We start from the raw sequence: 27,705 nt of genomic DNA on the forward strand, positions 1-27,705 counted from the left end.
TGCATTCATTCGCTGATATAAAGAAACTCTTCATTAGAATCAATACAATGCTCCCTTCATCAGCTCCAGTGGAATGACTGTTTAGTGGAAGATCACATTGCACAGTCTAACAGATCACATGTTTGAGAAACTGCTACTATTGAAACAAAACAAGCTTTAGATCAATTTATTATGTTTCAAAAGACAATTTTCAATTTCAAATTATTTGTGGATTGACTGTGATTTGAAATCACAGTTGGCTTACTGATTTTGATAGATTTTGATTTTCAATCTTTGTCAAAATGATTTTACCCCAACAATGGAAGGGGTGTAAGACTAAAAAGAAACTAGACAGACCAAATTAAAACAGACCCTATGTCAGATGAATGTTGAGCATCTTTCATAGTTTCCCTGCCCCACAGGTCCTAACATTAACACAATGACCTTTAAAATCCAAAGTGGCAGCTGCATACCTCGGTCATAGTCCCTGCGATCTCTGTCATCGTAACGATCTCGAGGACCTCGGTCATACCGATCTCTATCATACCGATCTCCATCCCTGCGAGGACCATCTCGATACCGGTCCGAGTCATAACGGTCACCTCGATATCCTGTGAAGGAAGACAGGTGTCAGGTTAAAGTGCAGATGAAGTGTCACCCTCCTTATTGTCACCTTTGAATTTGCAGGCTTGGGAACTAATACACAGTCACAATTGAGAGTGATGAGGAAATGAAGAGAACGTTTCCGGCCTAACAAAACACTCACCAGTAATCAGTATAGCTCGGTGGTTTTCAAAGCAGTCCTTGTTACACAACCAAGCCAGTCTGGTTTTCAAGATATCCACGATGAAAACGCACAAGATAAATTCGCATGCACTGCCTTGTGCATATTATTGCGGGTATCTTGAAAACCTGACTGGCTGGGTGTGACCTGAGAACCGGGTTGAGAGCCACTGGTATACAGTTTCAAAAACAGACAACCAAATAGCAGCAGCGATCCAAGGAAGGACAAACATATGGGTAGTGAAATCAGTTCTGCGCTGTTTTTCTCTGGCTCCATCTGCCTGTAGAGGGTCTGGCATATGGTCTGGTCTGGAAGGACTCAAGGAAAGAAGTAACTGGTAAGTCCAAATTTTTCCTTACTGTGAAGCTATTGTTCCATTGCTGTTGACATATTTTTATGAAACTGTATCAGAAACAAACAGCCTCCTGCAGAAGAACAGACAACCAAACAGCAGCAGCAATCCAAGGAAGGACAAACGCTGCAAGAGTTTATCCAAATGTCAACTTTAATGGAGCATGACCCAACCTGGCCAAGTTTCAAAAAAACCTTCATCAGGGGTTACGTGGAGGGGCATAATCGAAAGGAACATACTCGTTTCGATTTGGATGTCCTCGCAAAATGTCCCCATCCAGGGACGGGGAAATCATATTTTCGAAACAAGATGTATGTCCATCATTCGTTTCGATAATATGGTCAGGGACGCTCAAATCCTGAAATTTGGTCGTCCTTAGATATGGTCGTCCCTAGACTTGGTACTTTCTGATTTTCGGTGATAATGGAAACCAAGGACGTCCATCTCAGAAACGACCAAATGCAAGCCATTTAGTCATGGGAGGAGCCAGCATTTGTAGTGCACTGGTCCCCCTGACATGCCAGAACAGCAATCGGGCACCCTAGGGAGCACTGCAGTGGACTTCATAAAATGCTCACAGGGACACAGCTCCCATACCTTGTGTGTTGAGCCCCCCAAAACCCCACCCAACTGTACACCACTACCATAGCTCTTACGGCTGAAGGGGGCACCTATATGTGGGTACAGAGGGTTTCTGGTGGGTTTTGGATGGCTCGCTGTTTCCTCCATAAATGTAACAGGTTGGGGGGGGGGAGGGGGAGTATGGGCCTGGGTCCGCCTGCCTGAAGTGCACTGCACCCACTAAAACTGCTCCAGGGACCTGCATACTGCTGTGATGGACCAGAGTATGACATCTGAGGCTGGCAATCAATATTTTTAAAGATGTTTTTTGAGGGTGGGAAGGGGGTTAGTAAGGGGAGGTCATCCCCGATTCTCTCCGGTGGTCATCTGGTCATTTCAATACTATTTCATATTGAATTTGTTGGTACGAGGCAACACTTTCTAATTTATTTAAGGTAAGGTATTTTTCCTTTTTGATTTTATTTAGCTTATCATGACTGCCCCATACGGCATTACTGATATATTTTTAGTTAGTTTTCATTCAGATAATTCGATAGTTATATTATTAATATGTCTTATTTTTGCTAGTACCTCTGGCGCTTTTACCATTAGGGACGTATATATCTATATTCATTTATATTTTACACATTAGTATTGGGTGAATCTTGGCGCCAATGTTTTTAATACTTGTTTTTAGTACCTTTTTAAATTGAATCTGTTGATACGAGATAATATTCTCTTTTTATTAAACCATCATGACTGCCTGACACAGCATCAGCAATATATATTTTTTAATAAATTTTTTAATATATTTTTTAGTTTGTTTCTATTTTGATAATTTGATAACTATACGCGTTACCACCTTTTTTTTGTTAGTACCCTTGGCGCTTCCATCGTTAAGGATGTGCATATATATATATATATATATTCATTTATACTCTACACGCTAGTACATTTTGGAATATAAGATACTACTCATGTTGACATGCAGTCTTTCTTCCTTTTTCCTTTCGCTCTTTGTGGGGTGTGTGAGTGTAAACTCCCTTTTCCTTTCCTTTTTTTGACGGCTGGGCCTTTTTTTGACGGCTAGGCTCTTGATAGATTTTGTGATAATACTACCAAAAATTATTTGTATGTACTTCTACATAGATACTTGGATACACACAAAAATTTTTAATAACACTATCATTTTTAAATTTAATTTCTATCTTATGATTTTGTATAGATGTTGGATTCATACCTTATTTTCAATCATGCATCTCCTATTAAATATGACTCTTTTTTAAAATATTTGTCTTATTTTTGTAATGTTTATTATTTTGCTGTTATCATGATATAGATCTTAATATTTAACAAGATTTTTTAAGCAACAACTATTTGAACTCTTATATTGGTCGTTAAACGTTTTGATATAATTTATTATTTTTTCAATATTTAATAATTTTTGTTATTCTTTTCATTCACATAAAAATTTTTATAGAGACTACATTTTATGAGCTCCTTTGTCTGTCAGTATATCCTCTGTGCAACTACTGATTGGTATGTTTAATTTTATTTTATTTCAATTTTATCTCTAATCTTATCCTTATTCCTATTTAATATGTATGTATTAAGACATTTTCTGCTGTTGACTCTCTGTTATTTGCTTTTCATTCAGCATGTTATTGCTTTCTATTAAATACATGATATCTATTATCAGTTCTTCCATTTAAAGAAATCTGTTCTGCTACATATCATACATAATTATGTATTGATTCATTGGATTTTATTATATGTCTGTATTTTTTTTTTATATATAATACTTTTGGAAATAGGTTTTTATAATGCTAATTAAATTATATATAGTTTATTTACCTTTTGCTCTCTACGTTGTTTGTCTGATGGTATAGCAATAGTTTATGTATTGATTTAGTCAATATATCAGATTCTATGTCAGAAATTTTGATTTATATAAAGAATGATCAATATTTTTAATATTACGTTTTTTATATTAAGTTTTTATATTTGTTGTAATATACTTAATCCAATTTGTTTTTATCTAATTTTTTATTTAATTATATATATGTTTTGTTGTTATTTTATAGACCCCTGATGAAGGTTTTTTTTTAAAACCGAAACATGGACCGTGTTGGGTCCCTAATAAAGTTTTTCTGGAGCATCTCACCCCTTGTCTTGGATTGATCTCTTGAAGTTGTTTTTCCACCTGTTTCTTTTTTTGTGTTGGACTTTTGTGGAAATTTTGAACCTCTTTTGTTTCTGCGGTTGTTGGTTGTAAGAAAAACATGACCAGGTAAAGTCGTCCCAGTGTTAGTCAGGGACGTACTTGTTTCTTTCGATTATGGGTAGAGGACGTCCTAGTGTTAGGCACGCCCAAGTCCCGCCTTCGCTGCGCCTCCGATACGCCCCCTTGAACTTTGGCCGTCCCTGCGACGGAGTGCAGTTGGGGACGTCCAAAATCGGCTTTCGATTATACTGATTTGGACGACCCCGTGAGAAGGATGCCCATCTTCCGATTTATGTCGAAAGATGGGTGTCCTTCTCTTTTGAAAATGAGCCCAGTAGGTTTCCACAATACATGCATAGATTCAATGCAAGTACTGCAATACCTGCACAGAAAAAGCTCTGGTCCAATTCCAAGACTTGATGGTTACTGACTTTTGGAATTAGACCAGAGCTTTTTCTGTGCAAATATTGCCTATGTGACCCCGACAAGCGAATGAGACATACCTGTAGCAGGTGTTCTCCGAGGACAGCAGGCTGACTGTTCTCACGACTGTGGTGACGTCTACGGCAGCCCCTTCCAACCGGAAAAAGTCTTGCAGGAGGTCCCACGCGCGGGGCACGCCTACCGCGCAAGCGCAGCCGTCTTCCCGCCCGTGCGCGACCGCTCCCGCTCAGTTAAGTAAAAAGCAAAGGAATAAGAAATAACTCCAAAGGGGAGAAGGGAGGGTAGGTGAGAACAATCAGCCTGCTGTCCTCGGAGAACACCTGCTACAGGTATGTATCATTCGCTTTCTACGAGGACAGGCAGGCTGCTTGTTCTCACGACTGGGGTATCCCTAGCTCCCAGGTTCACTCAAAACAACAAACAGGGTCAATTGGGTCTCGCAACGGCGAGGACATAACAGAAATTGACCTATGAAGAACAATTAACAGAGTGCAGCCTGAACAGAATAAAACTGTGCTTAGTGGGGGTGAAGTTGGATTCTAAACCCAGAACAGATTCTGCAGCACCGAATGCCCAAACCGACTGTCGTGTCGGGCATCCTGCTGGAGGCAGTAATGAGATGTGAGTGTGTGGACTGAAGACCACGTCGCAGCCTTGCAAATCTCTTCAATAGTGGCTGACTTCAAATGGGCCACTGACGCTGCCATGGCTCGAACACGGTGAGCCGTGACTTGACCCTCCAGAGTCAGCCCAGCCTGGGTGTAATTGAAGGAAATGCAATCTACTACTACTACTTAGCATTTCTATAGCGCTGCCAGGGTTACGCAGCGCTGTACAAGTTTAAACATGGGGAAGGACAGTCCCTGCTCAAGAGAGCTTACAATCTAAAGGAGAGCTTACAATCTGCTAGCCAATTGGAGATGGTGCGTTTCCCGACAGCAACCCCCTTCCTGTTGGGGTCAAAAGAAACAAACAATTGGGCAGACTGTCTGTGTGGGCTTGTCCGCTCCAGGTAGAAGGCCAATGCTCTCTTGTAGTCCAATGTGTGCAACTGACGTTCAGCAGGGCGGGTATGAGGGCGGGGAAAAAATGTTGGCAAGACAATTGACTGGTTCAGATGTAACTCAGACACCACCTTTGGCAGGAACTTAGGGTGAGTGCGGAGGACTACTCTGTTATGATGAAATTTGGTATAGGGAGCATGGGCTACCAAGGCTTGAAGCTCACTGACCCTCCGAGCTGAAGTGACTGCCACCAAGAAAATGACCTTCCAAGTCAAGTACTTCAGATGGCAAGAAGCCAGTGGCTCAAAAGGAGGTTTCACCAGCTGAGTGAGGATGACGTTGAGATCCCATGACACTGTAGGAGGCTTGACAGGGGGCTTTGACAAAAGCAAACCTCTCACGAACCGAACGACTAAAGGCTGTCCAGAGATAGGCTTACCCTCTACACGGTAATGGTAAGCACTAATCGCACTAAGATGATTCCTTACTGAGTTGGTTTTGAGACCAGACTCCGATAAATGTAGAAGGTATTCAAGCAGGGTCTGTGCAGGACAAGAGCGAGGTTCTAGGGCCTTGCTGTCACACCAGACGACAAACCTCCTCCACTTGAAAAAGTAACTCTTCTTAGTGGAATCTTTTCTGGAAGCATGCAAGACTTGGGAGACACCCTCAGGCAGACCCAAGGCAGCAAAATCTACGCCCTCAACATCCAGGCCGTGAGAGCCAGAGACTGAAGGTTGGGATGCAGACGCGCCCCCTCGTTCTGAGTGATGAGGGTTGGAAAACACTCCAATCTCCACGGTTCTTCGGACGACAACTCCAGAAAAAGAGGGAACCAGATCTGGCATGGCCAAAAGGGCGCAATCAGAATCATGGTGCCGTGGTCTTGCTTGAGTTTCAGCAAGGTCTTCCCCACCAAAGGTATGGGAGGATACGTGTACAGAAGTCCATTCCCCCAATGCAGGAGGAAGGCGTCCGACGCTAGCCTGTCTTGGCCTGAAGCCTGGAACAGAACTGAGGCAGTTTGTGATTGGTCTGTGTGGCGAAAAGATCCACCGAGGGGGTGCTCCACTTCCGGAAGATCTTGCGTACCACACTCGAATTGAGTGACCATTCATGCAGTTGCATGAGTCTGCTCAATCTGTCGGCCAGACTGTTTAAGCCTGCCAGGTACGTGGCTTGGAGAAGCATGCCATGCTAGCGAGCCCAACGCCACATCCCAACGGCTTCCTGACACAGGGGGCGAGATCCGGTGCCCCCCTGCTTGTTGATGTAGTACATCACAACCTGGTTGTCTGTCCAAATTTGGATAACTTGAAAAGACAGCCGATCTCTAAAAGCCTTCAGCGCGTTCCAGACCGCTCTCAACTCCAGGAGGTTGATCTGCAGACCGGATTCCTGGAGGGACCACAGTCCTTGAGTGTGGAGCCCATCGACATGGGCTCCCCACCCTAGGAGAGATGCATCCGTCGTCAGCACCTTTTGCGGCTGAGGAATTTGGAATGGGTGTCCCAAGATCAAATTGGAGCGAATCGTCCACCAGCGGAGTGAAGTGCGAAAGCTGGCGGGTAGTCGGATTGCATCCTCTAGATTCCCCGTAGCCTGATACCACTGGGAAGCTAGAGTCCATTGAGCTGGTCTCATGTGAAGACGTGCCATGGGAGTCACATGGACTGTAAAGGCCATATGGCCCAGGAGTCTCAACATCTGCCGAGCTGTGATCTGCTGGGACACTCTGGCCTCGGGGAGATAGGCATGAGCCATCTGTGAATTCAGCAGGGCTCCAATGAATTTGAGTGACTGGACTGGGCGTAGATGGGACTTTGGGTAGTTTATCACAAACCCCAGTAGCTCCAGCAGTTGAATAGTCCTCTGCATGGACTGTAGAGCTCCTGCCTCCGAGGTGCTCTTCACCAGCCAATCATCGAGATAAGGCAACACATGCACCCCCAGCTTGCATAGCGCCATCGCAACCACTACTAGGCACTTTGTGAACACCCGTGGCGTGGAGGCAAGCCCAAAGGGCAGCACACAATACTGGAAATGCTGTGTCCCCAGACAGAATCGCAGATACTGTCTGTGAGCTGGCAGTATCGGGATGTGGGTATAAGCATCCTTTAATTCCAGGGAGCATAGCCAATCGTCTTTCTGAATCATGGGGAGAAGGGTGCCCAAGGAAAGCATCCTGAACTTTTCTCGGACCAGATATTTGTTCAGGCTTCTCAGGTCTAGGATGGGACGCATACCCCCTGTTTTCTTTTCCACAAGAAAGTACCTGGAATAGAATCTCAGCCCTTCGTGCCCTGGTGGTACTGGCTCGACCGCATTGGTGCTGAGAAGGGCAGAGAGTTCCTCTGCAAGTACTGCCTGTGGTGGGAGCTGAAGGACTGAGCTCCTGCCGGACAATTTGGCGGAGTGGAGGTCAAATTGAGGGAGTACCTACACCGCACTATTTGGAGAACCCACTGGTTGGAGGTTACAAAAGGCCACCTTTGGTGAAAAAATTTCAACCTTCCCCCAACTGGTAGATCGTCCGGCACAGACACTTTTAAGTCACCTATGCTCGCCTGGAGCCAGTCAAAAGCCCGTCCCTTGTTTTTGCTGGGGAGCTGCAGGGGCCTGATGAGGCGCACTCTGTTAACGTGAACGAGCACGATGGAGCTTAGCCTGCGCAGGCTGGCGGGGAGGATTGTACCTGCATTTATTGTAAGCATAGGGAGCATTCCTCCGACCCCCATAAAAATGTCTATCTGAAGAGGTAGATGCTGAAGGCATCCAGTGGGAGAGTTTGTCGAATGCGGTTTCCCGCTGATGGAGCTGTTCTACCACCTGTTCGACCTTCTCACCAAAAATATTATCCCCCCGGCAAGGAGCGTCTGCAATCCGCTGCTGGACTCAATTGTCCAGGTCAGAGGCATGCAGCCCTGAGAGTCTGTGCATCACTATACCTTGAGCAGCGGTCCTACACACATCAAAAGAGTCATAAGCACCCCTGGACAGGAATTTACGACATGCCTTCAGCTGCCTGACCACCTCCTGAAAAGGCTTGGCCTGCTCCGAAGGGAGCTTATCGACCAAGTCCGCCAGTTGCTTCACATTATTCCGCATATGGATGCTCATATAGAGCAAATAGGCCTGGATCTTGGCCACGAGCATAGAAGAATGATAGGCCTTCCTCCCAAGAGGCCAGAGTTCTAGATTCCCACCCCGGGAGCGCCGAGGCGTAATCCCTAGAACTCCTGGCTCTCTTGAGAGCGGAATCCACAACTCCAGAGTCATGAGGCAACTGGGTCTTCATCAAGTCCAGGTCCCCGTGAATCCGGTACTGGGACTCAATTTATTTAGGAATGGTGGGATTAGTTAGTGGTTTCATCCAGTTCGCCATCAATGTCTGCTTAAGGACTTTATGTAGGGGAACAGTGGATGACTCCTTAGGTGGTGAAGGATAATCCAGGACCTCGAACATCTCAGCCCTGGGCTCATCCTCCGTGACCACTGGGAAGGGAATGGCCGTAGACATTTCCTGGACAAAAGACGAGAAAGACAAACTCTCGGGGGGAAGGAAGACCACAAGACTCCTCATCCGAGAAATATCCTGGGTCCTCCTCTGCCTCCCACGAGGCCTCTCCCTCGGTATCAGACACGATCTCTCTGACCGCAGTCTAAAGCCAGGCCTGTCTCAAACGCCAAGGAGCGATGTCCTCGATGATGGTGACGAGAAGAAGACTCCTTTGCTGACGGCGATGAAGCTCCCTCTACCGACGTCAACGGGGAAACCAGCCGCCGCATCTATCGATGGTACCGTAGGTGCAAGCACCGCAAGTACCAGAACAGACTATCGTAGCAGCCTTCCCAGGATCCCTAGAAGAATGGCTTCGAGGTGCTCGTCAAGAGTGGCTGTAGAGAAAGGCTGGGGAGTCGGTGCAGGAGTTGAAGCCCGAATCTGCTGAGGAGGTGGTACCGGGCTGTCTGGAGAAGTGCGCATCGACACTGCCTGAATGGAGGGTGAGTGGTCCTCCCGGCGTCAACGCTTCACGGGTGTCGAATCCTTCGGCGTCCTGGAACTCTCGGTTCCCTCCCCCCCCCCCCCCGGTACAGACGAGGAAGACGTGGAATCCTTAAGTCTCCCCGGGGTTGGGTCCGAAGAGGGTCGGTCCCGATGGGCCTCCACCGCAGGAGCCCTCGAGGCAGGTGGAGACTCACTCGATGGCCCACTGCTGCCAGCGTGAGATGGTCGCTAGACAGCCAATACCTGCACTCCGGATGTTGATGCACTCTCTGGTGCCGACATTGACACCGCCGCCGCCGATCTCGATACTGCTGACGACGAAGAACCGGGCGAAGCTTGGAACAGGTGCTCCCCACTGAGCTAATCTCGATGCTCGAATCTGCTTTTTAAGACCGCGGCACAAAGTACAAGCGTTGGGGCGATGACTCACCCCAAGACACTGAATACATGAAGCATGTGGATCAGTGACCAAGTGCACTTCTTGAAGCCGCTGGCAATCTTTGATGACATCAACGGAAAAATCGCGGTGGCGAAATCAAAAGACGCGATGGCGCCAAAAAAGGGGAAAAAAACCCCAAAACCCCGTACGGTCGGCTAACAGGACTGCACACGAAACGAAAACAAAAAAACTTCCGAAAAACTAGAAAAGGAAGGGAAGACTGCTAACTTTTTTTTTTTAAAGAACAAGTGGGCGTACTCGCAAAAACAAGAGAAAAAAACGGAGAAGAATTGCAAGGGGCTCTCTCTTGAGGTGCAGGGCGATCGTAAAACAGCCGCCCTGAACGCGGGGGGGGGGGGGGGGGGGGGGAGAAAGATACCGAGGGGCACGTTCATGCGACGGGCGGGAAGATGGCCGCGCATGCGCGGTGCACGCACGAGGGATCTAGCAAACTTTGTTGCTAGGAAGAATTCCGGGCCTGGGGTTGCCGTTGGACATCAACCCATCAGTAAGAACAAGCAGCCTTCTTGTCCTCGGAGAAATACTGTTACATTCTAGACTTATTGTGATTTAGTATCTTAGTTGTATGAACTATGTGAATGGTATTAGCGGGCTATAAATGAACTAACTTTTCCACCGTCAACCACGGTCCCTGGGCAAACTCGCCTTGACAACAGCCCCTCCAACCACTGAGACTGGCATCTGTAATCACCACCATCCATTGTGGAGACTTCAGTTCCAATCTGTCTCAACTAATGGTGCACAACTACCAGGTGAGACTGCATTTCATTTGCAGAAGGAAAGAGCAAATTTGTTCTAGGTCATGGGTCTAAGGTGACCAGTGGGAAACCAGAGGTCTCTGCAAGGGTCTCATGTGCACTCGTGTCCATGGAACTAGTTCTGGAGTTGCTGCCGTGGAACTGGGAAAGGAGGAGTTAAAACTTATGTCTGTAAAATGAATGCAAGAAATCGTCTTAAGTGAGCTATTGATAAAATGCTAGCTTAGCTGAGGTAGGGGAAGGCCACGGAATACAAATAGAGATGTTGACTATTGCATTGACAAAAGAAAGGCCATTTGATAAGAGAGGTTAAAAGAAGGTCTGAACTGACCAGTATTTGTGATAGATGTCTTCTTTTAGAAAGGTAAAGCATATTCTTTAAATGTTAGTCTATTATTAAAGGTAGTTGAGAAATGCTTTGTAATAGATTTTCCATTGACCTATGTCCTTATACTTGACTTCTAACATACTTGCTTAGATTAAGTTTTGTATAGATGAAACAATTACCCTTCCCTTTGTGAAGGGCCGTGGGGTCCTGCAAAATGTTTTGGCATAGTTTGCAGCTGGATATATTGCAAGGATGTGTGCCATTCTTTTCTGAGTCTGTGTTGGGAGCTTACTTCTAATTAGCTTGTGTTTTAATTTGGGTGGCTGTCTGAAGGCCAGCACTGGTGGGGATGGGAATATCTCTTTCAGTAATTCATCCTCCTGGAGTAGAGGCTGCAGATCTTTTATGATTTTTCTTAATTTTTCCAGCTCTGGGTTGTATGTCACTATAAGGGGGATTCTGTCTGTGGCTTTTTTTTTCTTTGTATTGTAACAGATTTTCCCTGGGTGTTTTGAGGGAGGAGGCAATATGCTTGGAGATTTTGAGGTTGTAGCCTTTCTGTTCAAAGGATGCAGTCAGGGTTTCAAGGTGTCTCTCTCTGTCCCTACTACTACTTATCACTTCTATAGCGCTACAAGGCATACTCAGCGCTGTACTCCATACATGAAAAGATAGTCCTTGCTCAAAGAGCTCACAATCTAAATAGGACAGGCAAACAGACAGAACAACTAAGAGGTAAGGGAATTAAAAAGTGGGAGGCCGGTGAGAAGCAGGTTGCAATAACCTAGGCGAGAGGTGATAAGAGTGTGGATAAGGGTTCTAGTAGAGTGCTGAGAGAGGAAGGGACGGATTTTGCTGATGTTATAGAGAAAGAAACGACAGGTTTTGGCAATCTGCTGAATGTAAGCAGAGAAGGAGAGAGAGGAGTCAAAGACGACCCCAAGGTTATGAGCTGATGAGACAGGGAGAATGAGAGTGCCATCCACAGAAATAGAGAAAGGGGGGAGAGGAGAGGTGGGTTTAGGGGGAAAGATGAGAAGCTCGATTTTGGCCATGTTAAGTTTCAGTTGATGTTGAGACATCCAGGCAGCGATATCAGATAGGCAGGCTGATACATTGGTCTGGATGCTGGTTGAGATTTCAGGGGTAGAGAGGTAGATCTGGGAGTCGTCAGCGTAGAGATGGTATTGAAAGCCATTGGATGATAGAGAGCCAAGGGAAGAAGTGTAGATGGAGAACAGGAGAGGACCGAGAACAGAACCCTGAGGTACACCGATTGGTAGTGGGATAGAAGTGGAAGAGGATCCACCAGAGTGTACACTAAAGGTGCGAAGCAAGAGGTAGGAGGAGAACCAGGAAAGAACAGAGCCCTGGAATCCAAGTGAAGATAACGTATCAAGGAGTAAGCTGTGATCAACAGTGTCAAAAGCGGCAGATAGATCGAGAAGGATGAGGATAGAATAGAGACCTTTTGATTTGGCCAGTAACAGGTCGTTGGAAATTTTTGTAAGTGCAGTTTCAGTTGAATGAAGAGGGTGAAAGCCAGATTGGAGTGGGTCAAGAACAGCTTGAGATGAAAGAAAGTCAAGACAGCGGCGGTGAACGGCACGTTCAAGTATCATGGAGAGGAAGGGGAGGAGGGAGATGGGTCAATAGTTGGAAAGACAGGTAGGGTCAAGTGAAGACTTAAGGAGTGGTGTGACCACGGCATGTTTGAAGGCATCAGGAACGGTCGCAGTGGAAAGTTAAAGATTGAGGATATGACAGATAGGGGTGAGAGTAGGAGAGATGATGTTAAGAAGGTGGGTAGGAATGGGATCAGAAGAACAGGTAGTTCGTTTTGAGGAGGAGAGAAGATGTGTTGTTTCGGGAAAGGAGGAAAAGGACGGAGGGGTTGAGGAGGCTTGGTTGAGAATTTGAGGTTTATCTTCTGAACCTTGTCATGGAAGAACTCAGCTAGGGTCTGAGGAGATAGTTAGGGGGGAGTTGGAGATGGAGGTACCTTGAGGAGAGAGTTCAGTGTGGCGAAGAGAAGTTGAGGGTTTGAGCCGAGAGAATTAGTCAGCTGGATGTAATAGTCCTGTTCGGCAAGCAAAAAAGAGCAGATTGGAAGGAGGTCAGCATGAACTTGAAGTGTATGAAGTCAGCAAGGGCACGAGATTTCAGCCAGAGGCATTCGGCGGAGCGGGCAAAGGAACGTAGAGAGCGGATTTTAGAGGTCAACCAAGGCTGGGGTTTGGTATGCCTTATAGGACAGGCGTGAGAGGTGCAAGAGTGTCTAAGGCAGAGGCTAGAATAGTATTGTAGGAAGAGACGGCTTCATTGACAGATTTGGATGGTGCAGTGGTAGAGAAGAGGTTCGAGACACTGGAGGATAGGGTAGTAGGGTCAATAGCCTGAAGATTCCTAGATAAATTGGTTAAGATTGGACGGGATTGGGCAGGAGGAAGTTAAAGTGTGAAGGTTATTAGATGATGGTCAGAGAGGGGAAGATCTGAGGGCAAAGGAATTGGAGGGAGAGCAGTTATAGAAGAAGATAAGATCAAGACAGTGACCATTTTGGTGAGTGGGGGAAGTGGAGCAAAGTTGGAGATTGAAGGAGGATGTTAAGGCGAGGAACTGGGAAACGTAAGAGTTGGAAGGATCATTAACATTAATGTTAAAGTCACCAAAGATGAGGGAGAGGGCAGAAAGATCATGAAAGAAGGAAAGCCAATCATCAAAGTCGCTGAGAAAGGATGAAAGGGACTTATCAGGGGGATGATAAATGACTGCTATTCGAAGAGGCAAAGCAGTGAATAGGCGGATGGAGTGGACTTCAAAGGAAGAAAAGCAGAGAGACTGAGGTGGCAGAAGAGATTGAAATTTGGAAGAGGGTGAGAGTAATAGTCCAACACCACCACCGCAGCCAGCAGGGCGAGGAGTATGGGAGAAGAGATAACCACCATGGCAGAGGGCTACGACTGAAGCAGTCTTCAGGGCAGAGCCAAGTTTCTGTTATGGCGAGCAGATGGAAGCTACGAGAGATAAAAAGGTCATGGATATAGGAAAGTTTGTTGCAGATGGAGCGGGCATTCCATAGGGTGCATGAGAAGGGCAGAGAAGAGGGTGGGAGGAGAGGAATAGAGATGAGATTGGAGAGGACACGGTGCGACCTGCACAAATAGGATGAGAGTTGGTGAGGGGGACCAGGATTGATGTCTCCAGCAGAGAGAAGAAGGAGTAAGAGTGCAGAGGAGAGTAGGAGAGGAGTGGCGATGAAGGCGAGATGAACTCAGATAGAATGGGGAAGGTACAATGGAAGGAATGAAATGTTGAAGGCAGAAAGCAAGGAGGGAGGAAGAGGACAAGAGAGATGGTGAGGTAATAAAATCAACGAAAGGGTAATGTATAACTGTAGTGCTCAGTAGTCCCCTGGGTCAGAACAGATACGGTGGTATCTTGTGGCTTGGCTGTAAATAATGGATCTTTTTGTATGTGAAGGGTGGAAGCTGGAGTTGTGGAGGTAGCTGCATTTGTCTGTGGGTTTCTTGTATATGGATGTTTGTATATATCTATCGCTGATTGAGACTTTTTCTCCTACCTTGTGCTGAAGCATGCTGCCAGATATTCCACAGGATGTATATTAGTGAATGGGCAATCGTCAGAACCTTCCCAGCTGTACAAGGATGTCTCTCGTCACCATTGTTTAACCTTGCTCTGGAGCCTCTTATATTAAAAATCAAGAATTATGGTTTTACATAAGCCTCCCCCCCCACCAAAAAAAACCAGGTGACCCAATACTTAATTCTCTTCACCAGGAAGAGAATATAAAAATCCTTGGCCATTTTAATTCTAGAATCAGGTATCATAGCCTGAGATCCCATCTCAAGCTGTCAGAAACATCAGGAAGCATTGTGGGGGGGGGGGGGGGGGGGGGTGACCACACAGGAATACATGATCCCCCTACAGATTAATGTCTTGCTTGGTCCATCCAAGAGTTACTCAGAGAGTAAGACTTAGAAAATAGGGGTCACCAGATTCTCTCTCTCAAAAAACCTCCCCACTGAGGCATTATCTCTCTCTCTCAAAAAACCTCCCCTTTCTGAGCAGGCAATCTCCCTATGTCTGTTAAACAGCTATCTCCTCCATACCCCAAACATTGTGAAAAATCAACCTGTGGTTTTATTCCATGCAGGACACAGATTATGTCTAGGAAGGGCTCAAAGTGAAATTTGAAGGTGCTGCTAAAGCATCCAGGATTTATTTTAAATTATTCCCAGGAAGCAGACTTTTTTCATGCATTACTAGTAAAAAAGGCCCGTTTCCAAAACCAATGAAACGGGCGCTAGCATGTGGTTTTTTTTGTGTGTGTATGTGTCACAGAGTTATTTTGTGTGTGTGTGTGCAGGTTGTTGATGTGTGTCTTTTTTTTTTGTTTTTTTTGCTTTGGGGGTTGGGGGATGTGCTGTGCTATGCTGGCAAAGTGGGATGGATTGTTGTGTGGTTTTGAGGGTGTGTGTCTGTTGTATTGTGTGTGGTTTTGTCTGTCAAGGAGGTTTGTGGAGGGGGGTCTTTCTGTTGGTGAAATGTAAATGTGGTTGTAGGGGGGGGTCAGCCTTTGCTGAGTGGTGGATTGTTTTTTCCGTTTTTTTTTTGTGTTGTGCTGAGGCAGCAGTGTTGTTTTAGATGGGCGGAAGGTAGAGGAGCACGTTCTTGGTCTGTCGGTATTTTTTGGCCATTTCAGGGCTGCTGTAGGGGAACACTGGAAGAGAAATGTGCTGTGGGAAGCAGCGCCGTCTTTTCCGTTGGGCTGGGGTTCTGGGCATCCTGGAGGTGGGAGACGGCTTGCCTGAGGACGGGGATGGTTGTTTTAAGTTGGCGGAAGGGAGAGGAGCACGGTCTCGGGCCATCGGGTGGTGATCTGATATGTTCGGTCCATATCAGGCCGGCTGCAGGGGAATGCTGGAACATGCGCTGCGGGAAGCTGCGCAGTCTTTTTCCAGGTGTTCAGGGAATCCCCGAGGTGGGAGACGGCTTGCCTGAGGCTGGGGATGGTTGGGCATGGCCGCTTTGGCAAAAGGGGAAGAGGAAGGGGGTGGGGAGTTACCTGTAGCTGCGTGAGAAAATGGGTATTCTTTGTTTTGTATTATTAGTTTGCATTTCTGTTGAAGAAAGAGTGGTTGCCTTTTGAATGATGGAGGTGGTGCATCGGTGTGCGGTTGTTTCGTTAGTTTGGCAGCCAGTCTCCAGCGACTCCTCCCCCTTCCTTGGTCGCTGTTTGTTGCTGGCTGGGTCGCGGGTAATACTTCCAGCTGGGCCGCAGCTTGTCCTGTTCGCCCACGTCCCAGATGGTGACGGGCACGTTGTTTTCCGGCTCCTCTGACTCCATGTCAAGCGATCCCAAATATAGTCTTTGCTATGGGCCCTCTGGCACTCTTCAGTACTGGCATTAGGCATTTAAAAATTTCTCCCCCCCCCCCGGTCTTTTTTGCACATACCCACAGCAGGAATATTCTTCTCTCGTTCCAGCGGTGGTTCTGTGCTCTCCGTGCTGCACAGATGAGCCATTCTGCTGGGGAATGCTCCTCCCTTATTGTCACGTAGTTTCCTCTGATTGGTCCGTCTTACGTTGCCTAGTGTTGCCTGGGAACGGTGTTGTGATGGTCCTTTGTGTTTCAGAATGTTGAGGGTGTTTTTTCTGATTGGTCCGTCATGCGAGGGCGGGGCAGAGAGACATGGTCAGTGTTGTGGCTTCACCACCATGAATCCATGAACCCTTCAGGGAGTGACTGAGTGACTTCAGAATGTTGTCTTCAGAACGTTGAGGGTGAGTTTTATTATAGAGATAAGCCTAATGTGGTCTTAAAGGCACTCTGGAAAATGTTACTTGTAAAAAGGGGCAGAGATCCAGATTTGCAGACTGTTCCCAGTATTGCTCTCCTAGATAGGTGGGATTAGGGAGGAAAGCGGAGCTCTGATATGTATGTGGCTTCACCTGCTGAAACATTAACTCAGTAGAGAACTGGAGCGGCACAGGCTGTGCTATGCCTGAGGGTAGATAGACATGTATTTTTGGAATAAAGCGGCAACAAAAAATTATGGTAATCCATCAAAAAAAGGAGTGCTAATCACATTTAACTCTACACACATCACACAGGCCACAGCTTAATCTAGGGAATCTCTGCAGCTTCACTTTTGCCTAGGTGCTAAACTTCCTAACATTCCCCACTCATCTGATACCTGCTTGCTCAAAAGCAAAGTTAAACACACCAGAATACACGCTGAGCTACCATGCCACTTCCCATATTCTAAATATACTGAAAAAGGTGGAGACGGAGCAGACTGCACTTTCCTAACTCATGCCTGCTTGCTTGCTTGCCTGCCTGCTCCCAGGCCAAGCCAAGTGTACCAGCTAACACTTAACTGCCATGGCTTACCTGCAGTGTTCAACTCCATTTTATTTCCAGCAAATGGAGAGAAAACCGATTGCATTCACCCAGTGGGTGCCTTCTTGCTTTCCTGCCAGGCCAATTCAGTCAGCAGACACACTGAACTACCATGACCTAGCTGCAGCATGACACTTGCCTTCTTCCCCACACGTACTGAAAACAAGTGGAGGGAACAAGGGGAGTGCTTCCCCTTAGATTCCCTGATCAAGTCCCAATCAGACACAGAGCCATAGGCAGACAAGGCTTAATTTTGTTTTTTTTACTTTTTCCTCTTCTAAAAACAATCAACTAGCACTGAGGGAACATATCTCTGGTCTCCTCCCAAGAGTGAGGAAGGACAGTAGGCACTGCAGACACAACTTCCACAAAGGCTGTGGGAAGGGGGTTGGGGGCAGGGGTAGGGATCCTATACCACCATGTTTAGTATTCCTGTGCTCTCTGGACTGGCCTCTACCAATCTTAGCACTCTGTTCCCAAAGGGGAAAGGAAATCAGTCCCAAAGGACTGTTGCCTACAGTGTCATCCAGACTCAAGTTTGTGCTCCACTGGTCCTACAACCTTCCCAGGAGCAGCTTGCTCACAGCTGCTGAACCAGGTCACATATCTAAATTTTAGGGGTGTTAGTGATTTAACTTTGTGGACCTGAGGTCTAACAGACCATGAACCATTTCCTGAGTAATATAATCATGTTAGGCTAACTTGGTGCATGCTCTATCAAAGTTTCACTTATACTATATAACTAACTAACTTACTCGGGAATTATCTTAGTTGTGGCATAACAGAAAATATATACATATTTTTTTTAACAATTTGCTACCAAAAGGACTTAGGGCCCTGTTTACTATGGTGCACTTGTGTTTTCAGTGTGCGCTAATGCTAGACACCCCCATAGGAATATATGGGTGTCTCTAGCATTAGCATGCACTAAAAAACGCTAGCGTGCCTACAGCGCGGCTTAGTAAACGGGGCCCTTATTGGATAAACTTGCTTGCTATCTGTGCCAATTATCTATTTTAAATAAATCACAATATTTCCAATTGGCCACTTTACTTCAATTATCGGAACCTCCAGGGCCAAAATTGGGAGCAATTCATACGCAAAGTCAAGGGCTTTCAACCCAGTCCTCAAGGCATACCCAGTCAGTCAAAGTTTTCAGGATATCCCCATTTCAATAGGGATATCCTGGAAACCTCAACTGGCTGGGTGTGCCCCGAGCACTGGGTTGAAAACCTCCGAACATAGCCATTGTAGCAATTACTCTAATTCGGATAACTGTTATCTTCATGCTTCTACAGCACCATCTGCTGAAGTCAGAGATATACTGAGGAGCTGAAGACAGCACCAGTCCCCCTTTAAGGGGAGTGATGATATAAGTACATAAGTATTGCCATACTAGGACAGACCGAAGGTCCATCATGCCCAGCATCCTGTTTCCAACAGTGGCCAATCCAGGTTACAAGTACCTGGCAAGATCCCAAAACAGCACAGTACATTGTATGCTGCTTACCCTAGAAATGAGCAGTGGATTTTCCCCAAGTCTATTTTAATAATGGTCTATGAACTTTTTCTTTAGGAAGCCATCTAAACCTTTTTTTAAACCCCACAGTGCCACCTCTCCAGCAGGCAAGAACAGAAAATAACTTTCTTTTAGGACAGTTTAAGCCTTGCTACTATCCTTTTGTTCTGCTCTAAAAGCACAGTCTGCTTACTTAATCAATAGAGACTGCTCAGAAAGTAAATTACTGCAGATTCTTTTGGATTCATATTGGGTAAATCAGACTTTTATTAGAGGTTCACTTCAAACAGCGAGTGTATAAGTCATTATTGTCTTAGATACACAATGATTAAGAAATATACACAATGATCAGGTTATATAACTGGAGGGAAACAATGATAAACAATCATAATATACATACATCACTGGTCATGGATTACAACATTCAGGCTCTTGTCATCAGCTGGGAAGCCCGGTCAGTGAACACCTGAAATCTCGTGACCAGGAACGGTCTTTCTATATGTCTACCCATAGATGAGCTTCTGGCCTCACTGTTCCAAGCCCCCTTTTTTATTAGGTTAAGACTTTTTCCAGATTATTGATTAGTCAGAAAACAGGAATTTCAGAGAATACTGACAGTTACAGACGAGTTGAAAAGGAATCTTTAAAATCTTCCATTACACCTTCTTATACTCTTGGATGTTAAGTTTCTACCTCTACAGAAAGTTTCAGTTTAAAACTATGGGTTGTGCACTATGGAAACTAGTTAATAATGCTTGCTTCTCTCTCATTTTTTTTCCCTAAGACTGAACTAGGCCCTACTGTGCCTTCTGAGGACTATTAAAGCTGTGGCAGAAAATGCAAGTTTTAAAACTATGGGGAAAAGGGTATGAAGACTTGCTAATAACGGGCCACTTTTACTAAGTGGCAGTAAGCCCAATGTGGGTTTACTGCTCGCTAAATAGGAAGTACCGCCGGGCTACCGCAGCAGCCTGGCAGTACTTCCCACCACTAGAACTCAGTCATATCCGGCGCCACAAAAATATATTTATTCCTGCAGTGACTGAGTGTACCTGGCGGTAATCGGGCAGTGCTGTGTGCTGCCCGGCCACTGCCAGGTTAGCGCAGGAGCACCCACTGTGGCAAGCCCTTTGAAATGGCCGCACAGCAAGTGCTTTACTTGCCATACAGTCATTTCCTGCAGCTGTTTTTTTTTTCTGGATCCATCTGCTGGAAGGCAAACATAACCGACTCTTCTGGCATAAAAAAAGGAAAGCAGTATTCTCTGAGCCTTCCCCCTTTCAATTCATATCACGACACCTTATCACTAGGCTTGTTTAATCAAATCCTCACTCCAGCCTTGTGGCCATGTTTACCCTACAGGCCTCTTATTTCCGATTCACCAAGGCAGGTAAGATTTGTATTTTAACTTTTGAACTTTCACTAAAAATTTTAAACAAAAATTCCCCATAACCCACCCAAAGGAACTCACTGTCTCCATAGCTGTCATCCCCTCTTCGAGGAGGGTAATCATCAAAGCTGTCTGTGGCAGGGCGGGCTCTCCAGTCTGAGACATCTGCCTTGTCAGAATCCCGGTTACGGTCTCTATCCCTGCCAAAGGAGCGGTCATCCCTGTCTGCAGTGAAGAAGGAAGTGAAACAGTGCGTGCAAGGTCAAAGACATATTTTCATCTTCATCAGAATAATTTTGGTTTTATTTCCCAAAATTTCTTTCATGATTATTAGTACAAGGGATTTTTTTTGCAATGTTTTGTTTCACGCTTATGCTTATCAATTCACTAGAAATCAATTCTTAATATTGACCATGTTCTAACTAGAAAACCTCCAAAACAACTAATTACTAAAATGCTGTCACCACTTTTGTCCTCACAGAGAAAAGGAATAATTCTCTACAATTCTTACAGTATGACCTGTAAAACCCCTAATCGTGAATCTACCTCACCAGTTGCTGCATTTTTTTTCTAGTTAAATTCTCCTTTGAATTTCTTTCCCCACAGGAATATCCAGGTTAACAAGATAAATGCCACAAATGGGATTTAATTGGTAAATGCTGTTTAGCTTTATCCCCTTGCCCACACGATCTGGTAGAAGTGAAGGTAAACCAAGTGACGGTTCTTTTCCAGGCATGGATACGCCCCAAACAGGGTGTATAGAACATTAGCTTAAAGATTTTAAACAAACACCTTTAAAGTGAAACATCTAATCTGAGGGCATTACCACAGACATTTTAAGTGTTTTTTTTTTTTTAATTAAAAGAGAAATTGAGAGAAAACTTTTCAGAATATGCCAATTGGAAAAAAAAAAAAGTTTCAAACTTTTTTTTTTTTTGCTTTTGGTCAAAGAATTTCTAGTACTGTAATATCAGGACTCAAGATAAAGTGCTAAACCTAGGCAGAGAGGGCAGTTTCATAATTGTGTGGACAGGTTTTAAGTCCAGAGGTACTTTTATCAATAGATTTTGCTTCAATTTTTATGGAAAATACATACTTCAAAATTATTTTTTCCTCCAGGTACATTTTTCGGTCAATACTATGGGGCCATTTTACTAAATCGCGGTAAAATCTGCAATTACTGAAGTTAAACACAAGACTTTAACATGGTGCCTACTGGGATTTTCTCACCTTATTTATTTTAATTGCAGATCTTGCGTTCACATTCAAATTATCATGAGGTACCTCCTTCCAGTTAATGCAGAAGCACTTAGTGCCTCCTATTTGGGAGGCAGTACGTGGTTCCACCTTAATTCTACATTAGGAAGTTAGTGTGTAGTAAGTGCAGTGTGTGTGTGTTAATTGCCAAATACCTTCCACACCCACTCTGCCCATGCCACACTCCCTGACACAAAAAGCCCTTAATACCTGGTTTGTCAAGCACTAATTGCAGAAATACAACAGTCCCTTACAGTGGCTCCACCTTAGCAGTTAATGCACACTAAACCAGGCATTAAGTGCTTATAGTACAGTTTAGTAAAAGGGACCATCAGTGCCTTGCTGCCTCTTAACCTAATCGTGTCCATGAAATGCCTCCAGAAAAACGTGGGTAAAAAGCACCCTTGTTACAAGCAAGGCAATTTTCAGAGAGCCTATTTATCTGTGTAAATGGTCATGTTGATGTGCAAATGTTTTTCAAAAACTGTCCTCAAATATACCATAGGGGTGGACCCGGTAGATCAACGGCAGTGCTGTGTGCTGCAGTCCAGGTCTTCTATCTGTATTGGTGGAAGACATTGTGGAAGCAGTACGTACTTACAGACACACTGGAAAGAGCGAACCCCAGACATCACACAATGAATGGATTTAGGACTCATGCTTGGAGAGTTCTGGAAGTAGCTTTTGATGGGTTAGATTGAGGAATGTGTTGGCCAGCTGTATGATAAGGGAAAATTAGGTTCTTACCTTGATAATTTTCTTTCCTTTACACACAGCAGATGAATCCATTAACTGATTGGTTGAATCCGCCTACCAGCAGGTGGAGATAGAGAACACTGAAAGCACATGGTGTTCCTGGACGCCCCACCCCCTTTGCCTTCAGTATATGAAATTTCCAAAGCAGAGTGAATAGGAAAAGCAAAATAAACTTTCCTCACAGAGAACAAATGCCCCTGAACCGGAGCAATAATCAAACAAAGGAGGGACGTTATCAACCTCCTGCAATAAAAACAGCATGTAGTAACTCTGATAGCTTGTCTTCAAGTATTCCTGATGAGGCACAATGTCTGTATGCAACACCTGTACAAAAACTAAAGTCAGACAGGGAGGGATCAAGGATTCATCTGCTGTGACTAAAGGAAAGAAAATTATCAAGGTAAGAACCTAATTTTCCCTTCCTTGTCATCAACAGCAGATGAATCCATTAACTGATGGGATGTACCAAAGCACTCCCTAAGTAGGGTGGGAACAGGCAACTCCGCGAGCGAGCACTTGCACTCCAAAATGCGCATCCTGCCGTGCTGCCACATCCAGCCTGTAATGCCACACAAAAAAGAGAGCTGAGAAGCCCAGGTAGCCGCACGACAGATCTCTTGAAGAAAAAAGGCACCCGTTTCAGCCCACAGAGGACACTGCCCTCGTAGAGTGCGCTTTAAATGCTTCAGGCGGCGACCGCCCTGAAAGCAGATAAGCAGAAAAAATGAGTTCCTTAAGCCAGCGGGCTACAGTGGCCTTAGACGCCAGAAACCCCCATCGGGGACCTGCCAACAGAACAAATAAATGATCAGAATTCCTAAACTCATTTGACATCTGCAGATACTGCCACAGAGCCCTGCGGACATCCAAAAGGCGCAATAGCCCAAAGGAGTCTGGAAACTCCTCCTTACAAAAGGAAGAAAGAAAAATGGGCTGGTTCAGGTGAAAAGCTGAAACCACCTTAGGCAAAACGTGTCACGATTGTGACTATTTTCCATGTCTGTGCTCACTTTGCCCTCTGGTGGCCGGACCCTGTGGTTGCTATGGACTGTCTTGTTCCTGTTTCTCAAGCATGTTCTAGAAGTCATTCCAGTCCAGTCTTGACCTTCCAGCCTTGCTTGGGATTTTTGGTACTATGCCTCACCCTTACTGGTGATCTCAGCTGTGAGATTGTCTTTATTAACCAGCTGGGAACTTTCTAGTTTGCCTTTGCAACGCCAAGGGTCCTTAGGTTAGTTGGTGTGCTGTTAGTAGCATTTCTGCCTTGCTTTGTTTCTTGCCTGCTTGCTTTGCCTTGTTCTTGTTTGATCTGTATGCAGTTAAGCTCTTCTGCTTTACCCTGTTGTGGCTGCTTGTCAGCCTTCTGCCATTACTTTCTTGTTTGTCTGTGTTTGTTGCTTTGTATCCTACTTGCTCATCCCTAGCTTCGGTTCCCTTCCTACTTGTCTCTGTCTTGCAAGCCTTCAGCTTTGGTTCTGACCCTGCTTGTCTCTAGCTCCAGTCCCCACCCTTCCTGTGTATCCTAAATCCTGTGTCTGCCAAGCTTGTTTGTAGATCCTGACTCTTGCTTGAGTATCCTGCCTGAGTATCCTGAATCCTGTTTCTGCCAAGCTTGTTGTAAATCCTGAATCCTGCTTGAGAATCCTGAATCCTGTCCCAGCCCTGCCTAGCCTGCCTTGTTTGTTCTTTTCCCCTCTTACCATCAGTCCCTGTTCAGTCAAGCTTGTTTCAGTATCCTATACCCTGTGTGAGCATCCTGAGTCCTGAATCCTGTTTTAGTCAAGCTTGTTTAGTATCCAGTGTCCGGTGTGAGAATCCTGTCGTTCCAGTCAGTCTGGTCCAGCATTTCTTGTCTACCAGCTCCATCCTGTAAGTCCTGCAGGCCGCCTGCACCTAAGGGCTCAACCTCTGGGGAACGGTGGTCAGCACAGGTGAAGTTCGGTTGCTCCAGTAATGTTATTCCAGTCTAGTCTGTTCCAGTATTTGTGTCCAGCCAAGCCAAGTCCGTTACAGATTCCAGCTCCATCCTTGCTCATTTGTCCAGTCCTGGCTGGGGGATTTTGTCTGCTGCTGCTCGACAGTAGCCCAAGGGCTCACGTTGTTCCAGTGTCCGAGAGCCTGAGACCGTGACAAAAAGGAAGGCACCGTACGAACAGTTACCCCGGATTCCGAGAACTGTAGAAAAGGATCCCGACAGGGAAGAGACTGAAGCTCATACACTCTTCTTGCTGACATCATTGCCACTAAAAATCTAAAAAAAAAAAAAAAAAACTGTCTTGAGAGTCACATCCTTCTCAGAAGCCCGTTTAAGATGCTCAAACGGAGATCGCTGGAGCGCCTTCAACACAAGCCCCAAGTTCCAAGCCGGACAGGGCGACCGCAAAGGACGGCGGAGACGAAGCGCCCCTCTGAGAAATCAGACAATATCCGGATGAGCAGCAAGGGGCAATCCGGAGACTTTCCCCCGGAAGCAGACCAATGCCGCCACTTGAACTCAAAGGGAATTGTAGGTCAGGCCCTTTTGTAGCCCGTCCTGCAAAAAGTCTAGCAAAAGCGAGACTGTCGCCAGTGTCGGCGAGATAGCCTTTGGAGTACACCACACCTCAAAAGTGCGCCAGATCCGAGCATAAGTCGCAGAGGTAGACCGCGTGCGAGCCTGCAAAAGCGTGGCAATAACCTTAAAAGCCCTTGTCCCTCAATTGCGCCCTCTCGAGAGCCAGGCCGAAAGACCAAAGCGGCAAGGATATTCCACAGTCACCGGACCCTGAACTAACAAGTTCGGAACCTGAGGAAAAGAAAGAGGCACGTCCACCAGCATCCGCCGGAGATCTGTGGACCACAGTCGCCTTAGCCAATCCAGGGTGATGAGCATCACCAATCCTCGATGCAGGCGAATCCGAAGTGGCACTCGCCCTATCAAGGGCCAAGGAGGGAACACATACAGGAGGCCCAAGGGCCAAGGTTGAGCCAGGGCATCCAAAGGCATCCAACCCCGCCGAGCGAGGATCTCTCCTTCTGCTGAAAAAGCAAGGGACTTTGGCGATTACGCTGGACGCCATGAGGTCCAAGTCTGGAGTCCCCCATTTGGCAAAAATCTGAAGAAAAACTTCTTCTGCCAGTTCCCATTCCGCTGGGTCAATCTGATGTCTGCTGAGGAAAACGGCTTGAAAGTTGCTCTGACCGGCTATGTGAGCCGCGGACAGCAGCTCTAGGTGGCGTTCGGCCCAGTCACAGATCTGAGATGCCTCCGCAGCCAGTGCCCTGCACTGAGTGCCGCCTTGACGATTGATGTAGACCACTGCTGTCGTGTCGTCCGACAAAACTCGAACAAGACCCTTCAGTGTCCTGTGGAAGGCCAGAAGAGCCTGGAATATCACTCTCAGTTCGAAGTGACTGATGGACCATCCCGCTTCCGCGGTGGATCACATACCCTGAGCATAGCGTTGCCGGCAATGAGCTCCCCAGCCCGAAAGGCTGGCATCTGTTATGACACCAAAACAGAAGACCCAGTGGCATCCCCTGCCGCAGCATGCTGTTGGAAAGCCACCAATCCATACTGCGCTGGGCTGCAGGAAGCCACCTTAGTCTGCGTTGGTACTCCTGGGAAATCGGCGACCATTGCTGAAGCAGAGCAAGCTGCAGCGGCCTCATGTGAGCTCTTGCCCAGGGGACCACTTCTATGGTGGTCGTCATCGAACCCAGGAGCTGAACAAAGTCCCAAGCTCGAGGGCGAGACATCCGCAGGCGGACCTGATTTTGAAGCTTGAGACGCCTGTTGTCGGGAAGAAAAATGAACCCCAAAGCAGTGTCGAACCGGACCCTCAAATACTCGAGAGACTGAGAGGGGGTTAGGTGACTTTTAGGGCATATTGACTACCCAGCCCAGAGTCTGAAAAACTGTAACAACTCTGGCTGTGGCAAGTCGGCTTTCGTCTGCCGAATCCACTCTGATGATCCAGTCGTCAAGATAAGGGTGAACTCTGATACCCTCTCGCTTGAGAAAGGCAGCCACCACTACCATCACCTTGGAAAAAGTCCGAGGGGCAGTTGCCAGGCCGAAAGGCAAGGCGTGAAACTGGAAATGTTGGCCCAATACCGCAAACCGGAGAAACCGCTGATGAGGCGGGCCAGATGGGAATATGCAAATACGCTTCCTTGAGGTCCAGCGACGTGAGAAACTCTCCTGGCCGTAAAGCTGCAATGACCGAGCGCAGGGTTTCCATGCGAAAGTGTCGCACTCCTAAGGCCTCGTTGACTACTTAGGATAGGTCTGAATGACCCGCCTTTTCGAGGGAACACAAAATAGATGGAATAGCGACCACAGCCGCGTTAGACGGGATGAACCGGAACCACTGCTCCGAGCTTCAGCAACACCTGCAAGGTCTCGTTTACCGCCGCCCACTTGACAGCAGTGCCGCATTGGGACTCCAAAAATGCGTCTCCCACCAGGGTAGCGAATTCTAGTCGGTAACCTTCTCTGATCAGGTCCAGGACCCACTGATCCGAAGTAATCTTGGTCCACTCCTCGAGAAAGAGGGAGAAACAACCTCCTACTGCGGGAACCGACGAGTGGACCGGCACCCCATCATTGTGAAGGACGCCCCTGAACTCCTGGGCATTGCCCGGACGCAGCAGTCTCTGCTAGAAATGGGTACGTTGACCAAACCCCACAGAGCGCCCCGGGTGAAACCTGCGAGCTTCGCGACAACGTGGCCTGGAAGAGGAGGGAAAAGGACTTTTGTAAGAAGGCCCTGGCCTATCCTCAGGCAACCCTTGGGACTTAGTCCCCTAGGTCCTTAACAATCAAATCCTCCCCAAATAAAAGAAGGCCCCGAAAGGGTAACCTCACCAGCCTTTGTTTAGAGGCCATGTCAGCCGCCCAATGCCGGAGCCAAAGAAGGCGGCAGGCAGCAACCGCCATCGACATCTGCTTAGCAGAAGCTCTGACCAGATCATAAAGGGCATCACAGCCAAAAAAAAAGTGCAGACTCCATACGCGGGCCGATCTTAGCAAGGGAAACCGCTCCATCGGCGGGCTGCTCAACCGCCTGCTGCAACCAGGAAAGGCAGGCCCAGGCTGCATAGGAACTGCAAATAGCCGCCCGTAAGGAAAGGCCCGAGATATCAAAGGCCCGCTTCAGCGCGGATTCCAGCTGCCGGTCCTGCATATCTTTCAAAGCGACCCCTCCCTCCACCGGGAGAGTAGTCTTTTTAGTCACAGCCATGACTAACACATCCACTTGAGGCATCCCAAAGAGGGCCAACTGACTTTCACTCAGAGGGTAAAGGTGACACATAGCCCTGGCCACCTTCAAGGGACCATCAGGGTCAGACCATTGAGCTGAAATAAGCTCTTGGATGGAAGCATGCACGGGAAAAGCCCAAAAAGGCTTCTTAGTACTAGCCATCCTAGAATTAATAGAAGAGGCAGCGCCCTCGTCAGGATTTTCAA

The 27,705-nt window shown here is 46.6% G+C and overlaps 1 protein-coding gene across 2 annotated transcripts in view; it reads right to left on the bottom strand.

Annotated features, from left to right (window-relative positions):
* Positions 1 to 27,705, bottom strand: part of EIF4B (eukaryotic translation initiation factor 4B) — a 296,204-nt gene that overhangs the window by 119,878 nt on the left and 148,621 nt on the right. For both annotated transcript variants that reach the window (XM_030198197.1, XM_030198198.1), the window contains exons 6-7: positions 20,322 to 20,465; positions 453 to 590 (exon numbers count right to left, since the gene is read on the bottom strand). In XM_030198197.1, the coding sequence (XP_030054057.1) occupies positions 453 to 590; positions 20,322 to 20,465 (282 nt within the window). The remainder of the gene's footprint in view (positions 1 to 452; positions 591 to 20,321; positions 20,466 to 27,705) is intronic.

The sequence above is a fragment of the Microcaecilia unicolor genome, chromosome 3 (genome assembly GCF_901765095.1).
Source record: "Microcaecilia unicolor chromosome 3, aMicUni1.1, whole genome shotgun sequence".
Classification (NCBI taxonomy): Eukaryota; Metazoa; Chordata; class Amphibia; order Gymnophiona; family Siphonopidae; genus Microcaecilia; species Microcaecilia unicolor.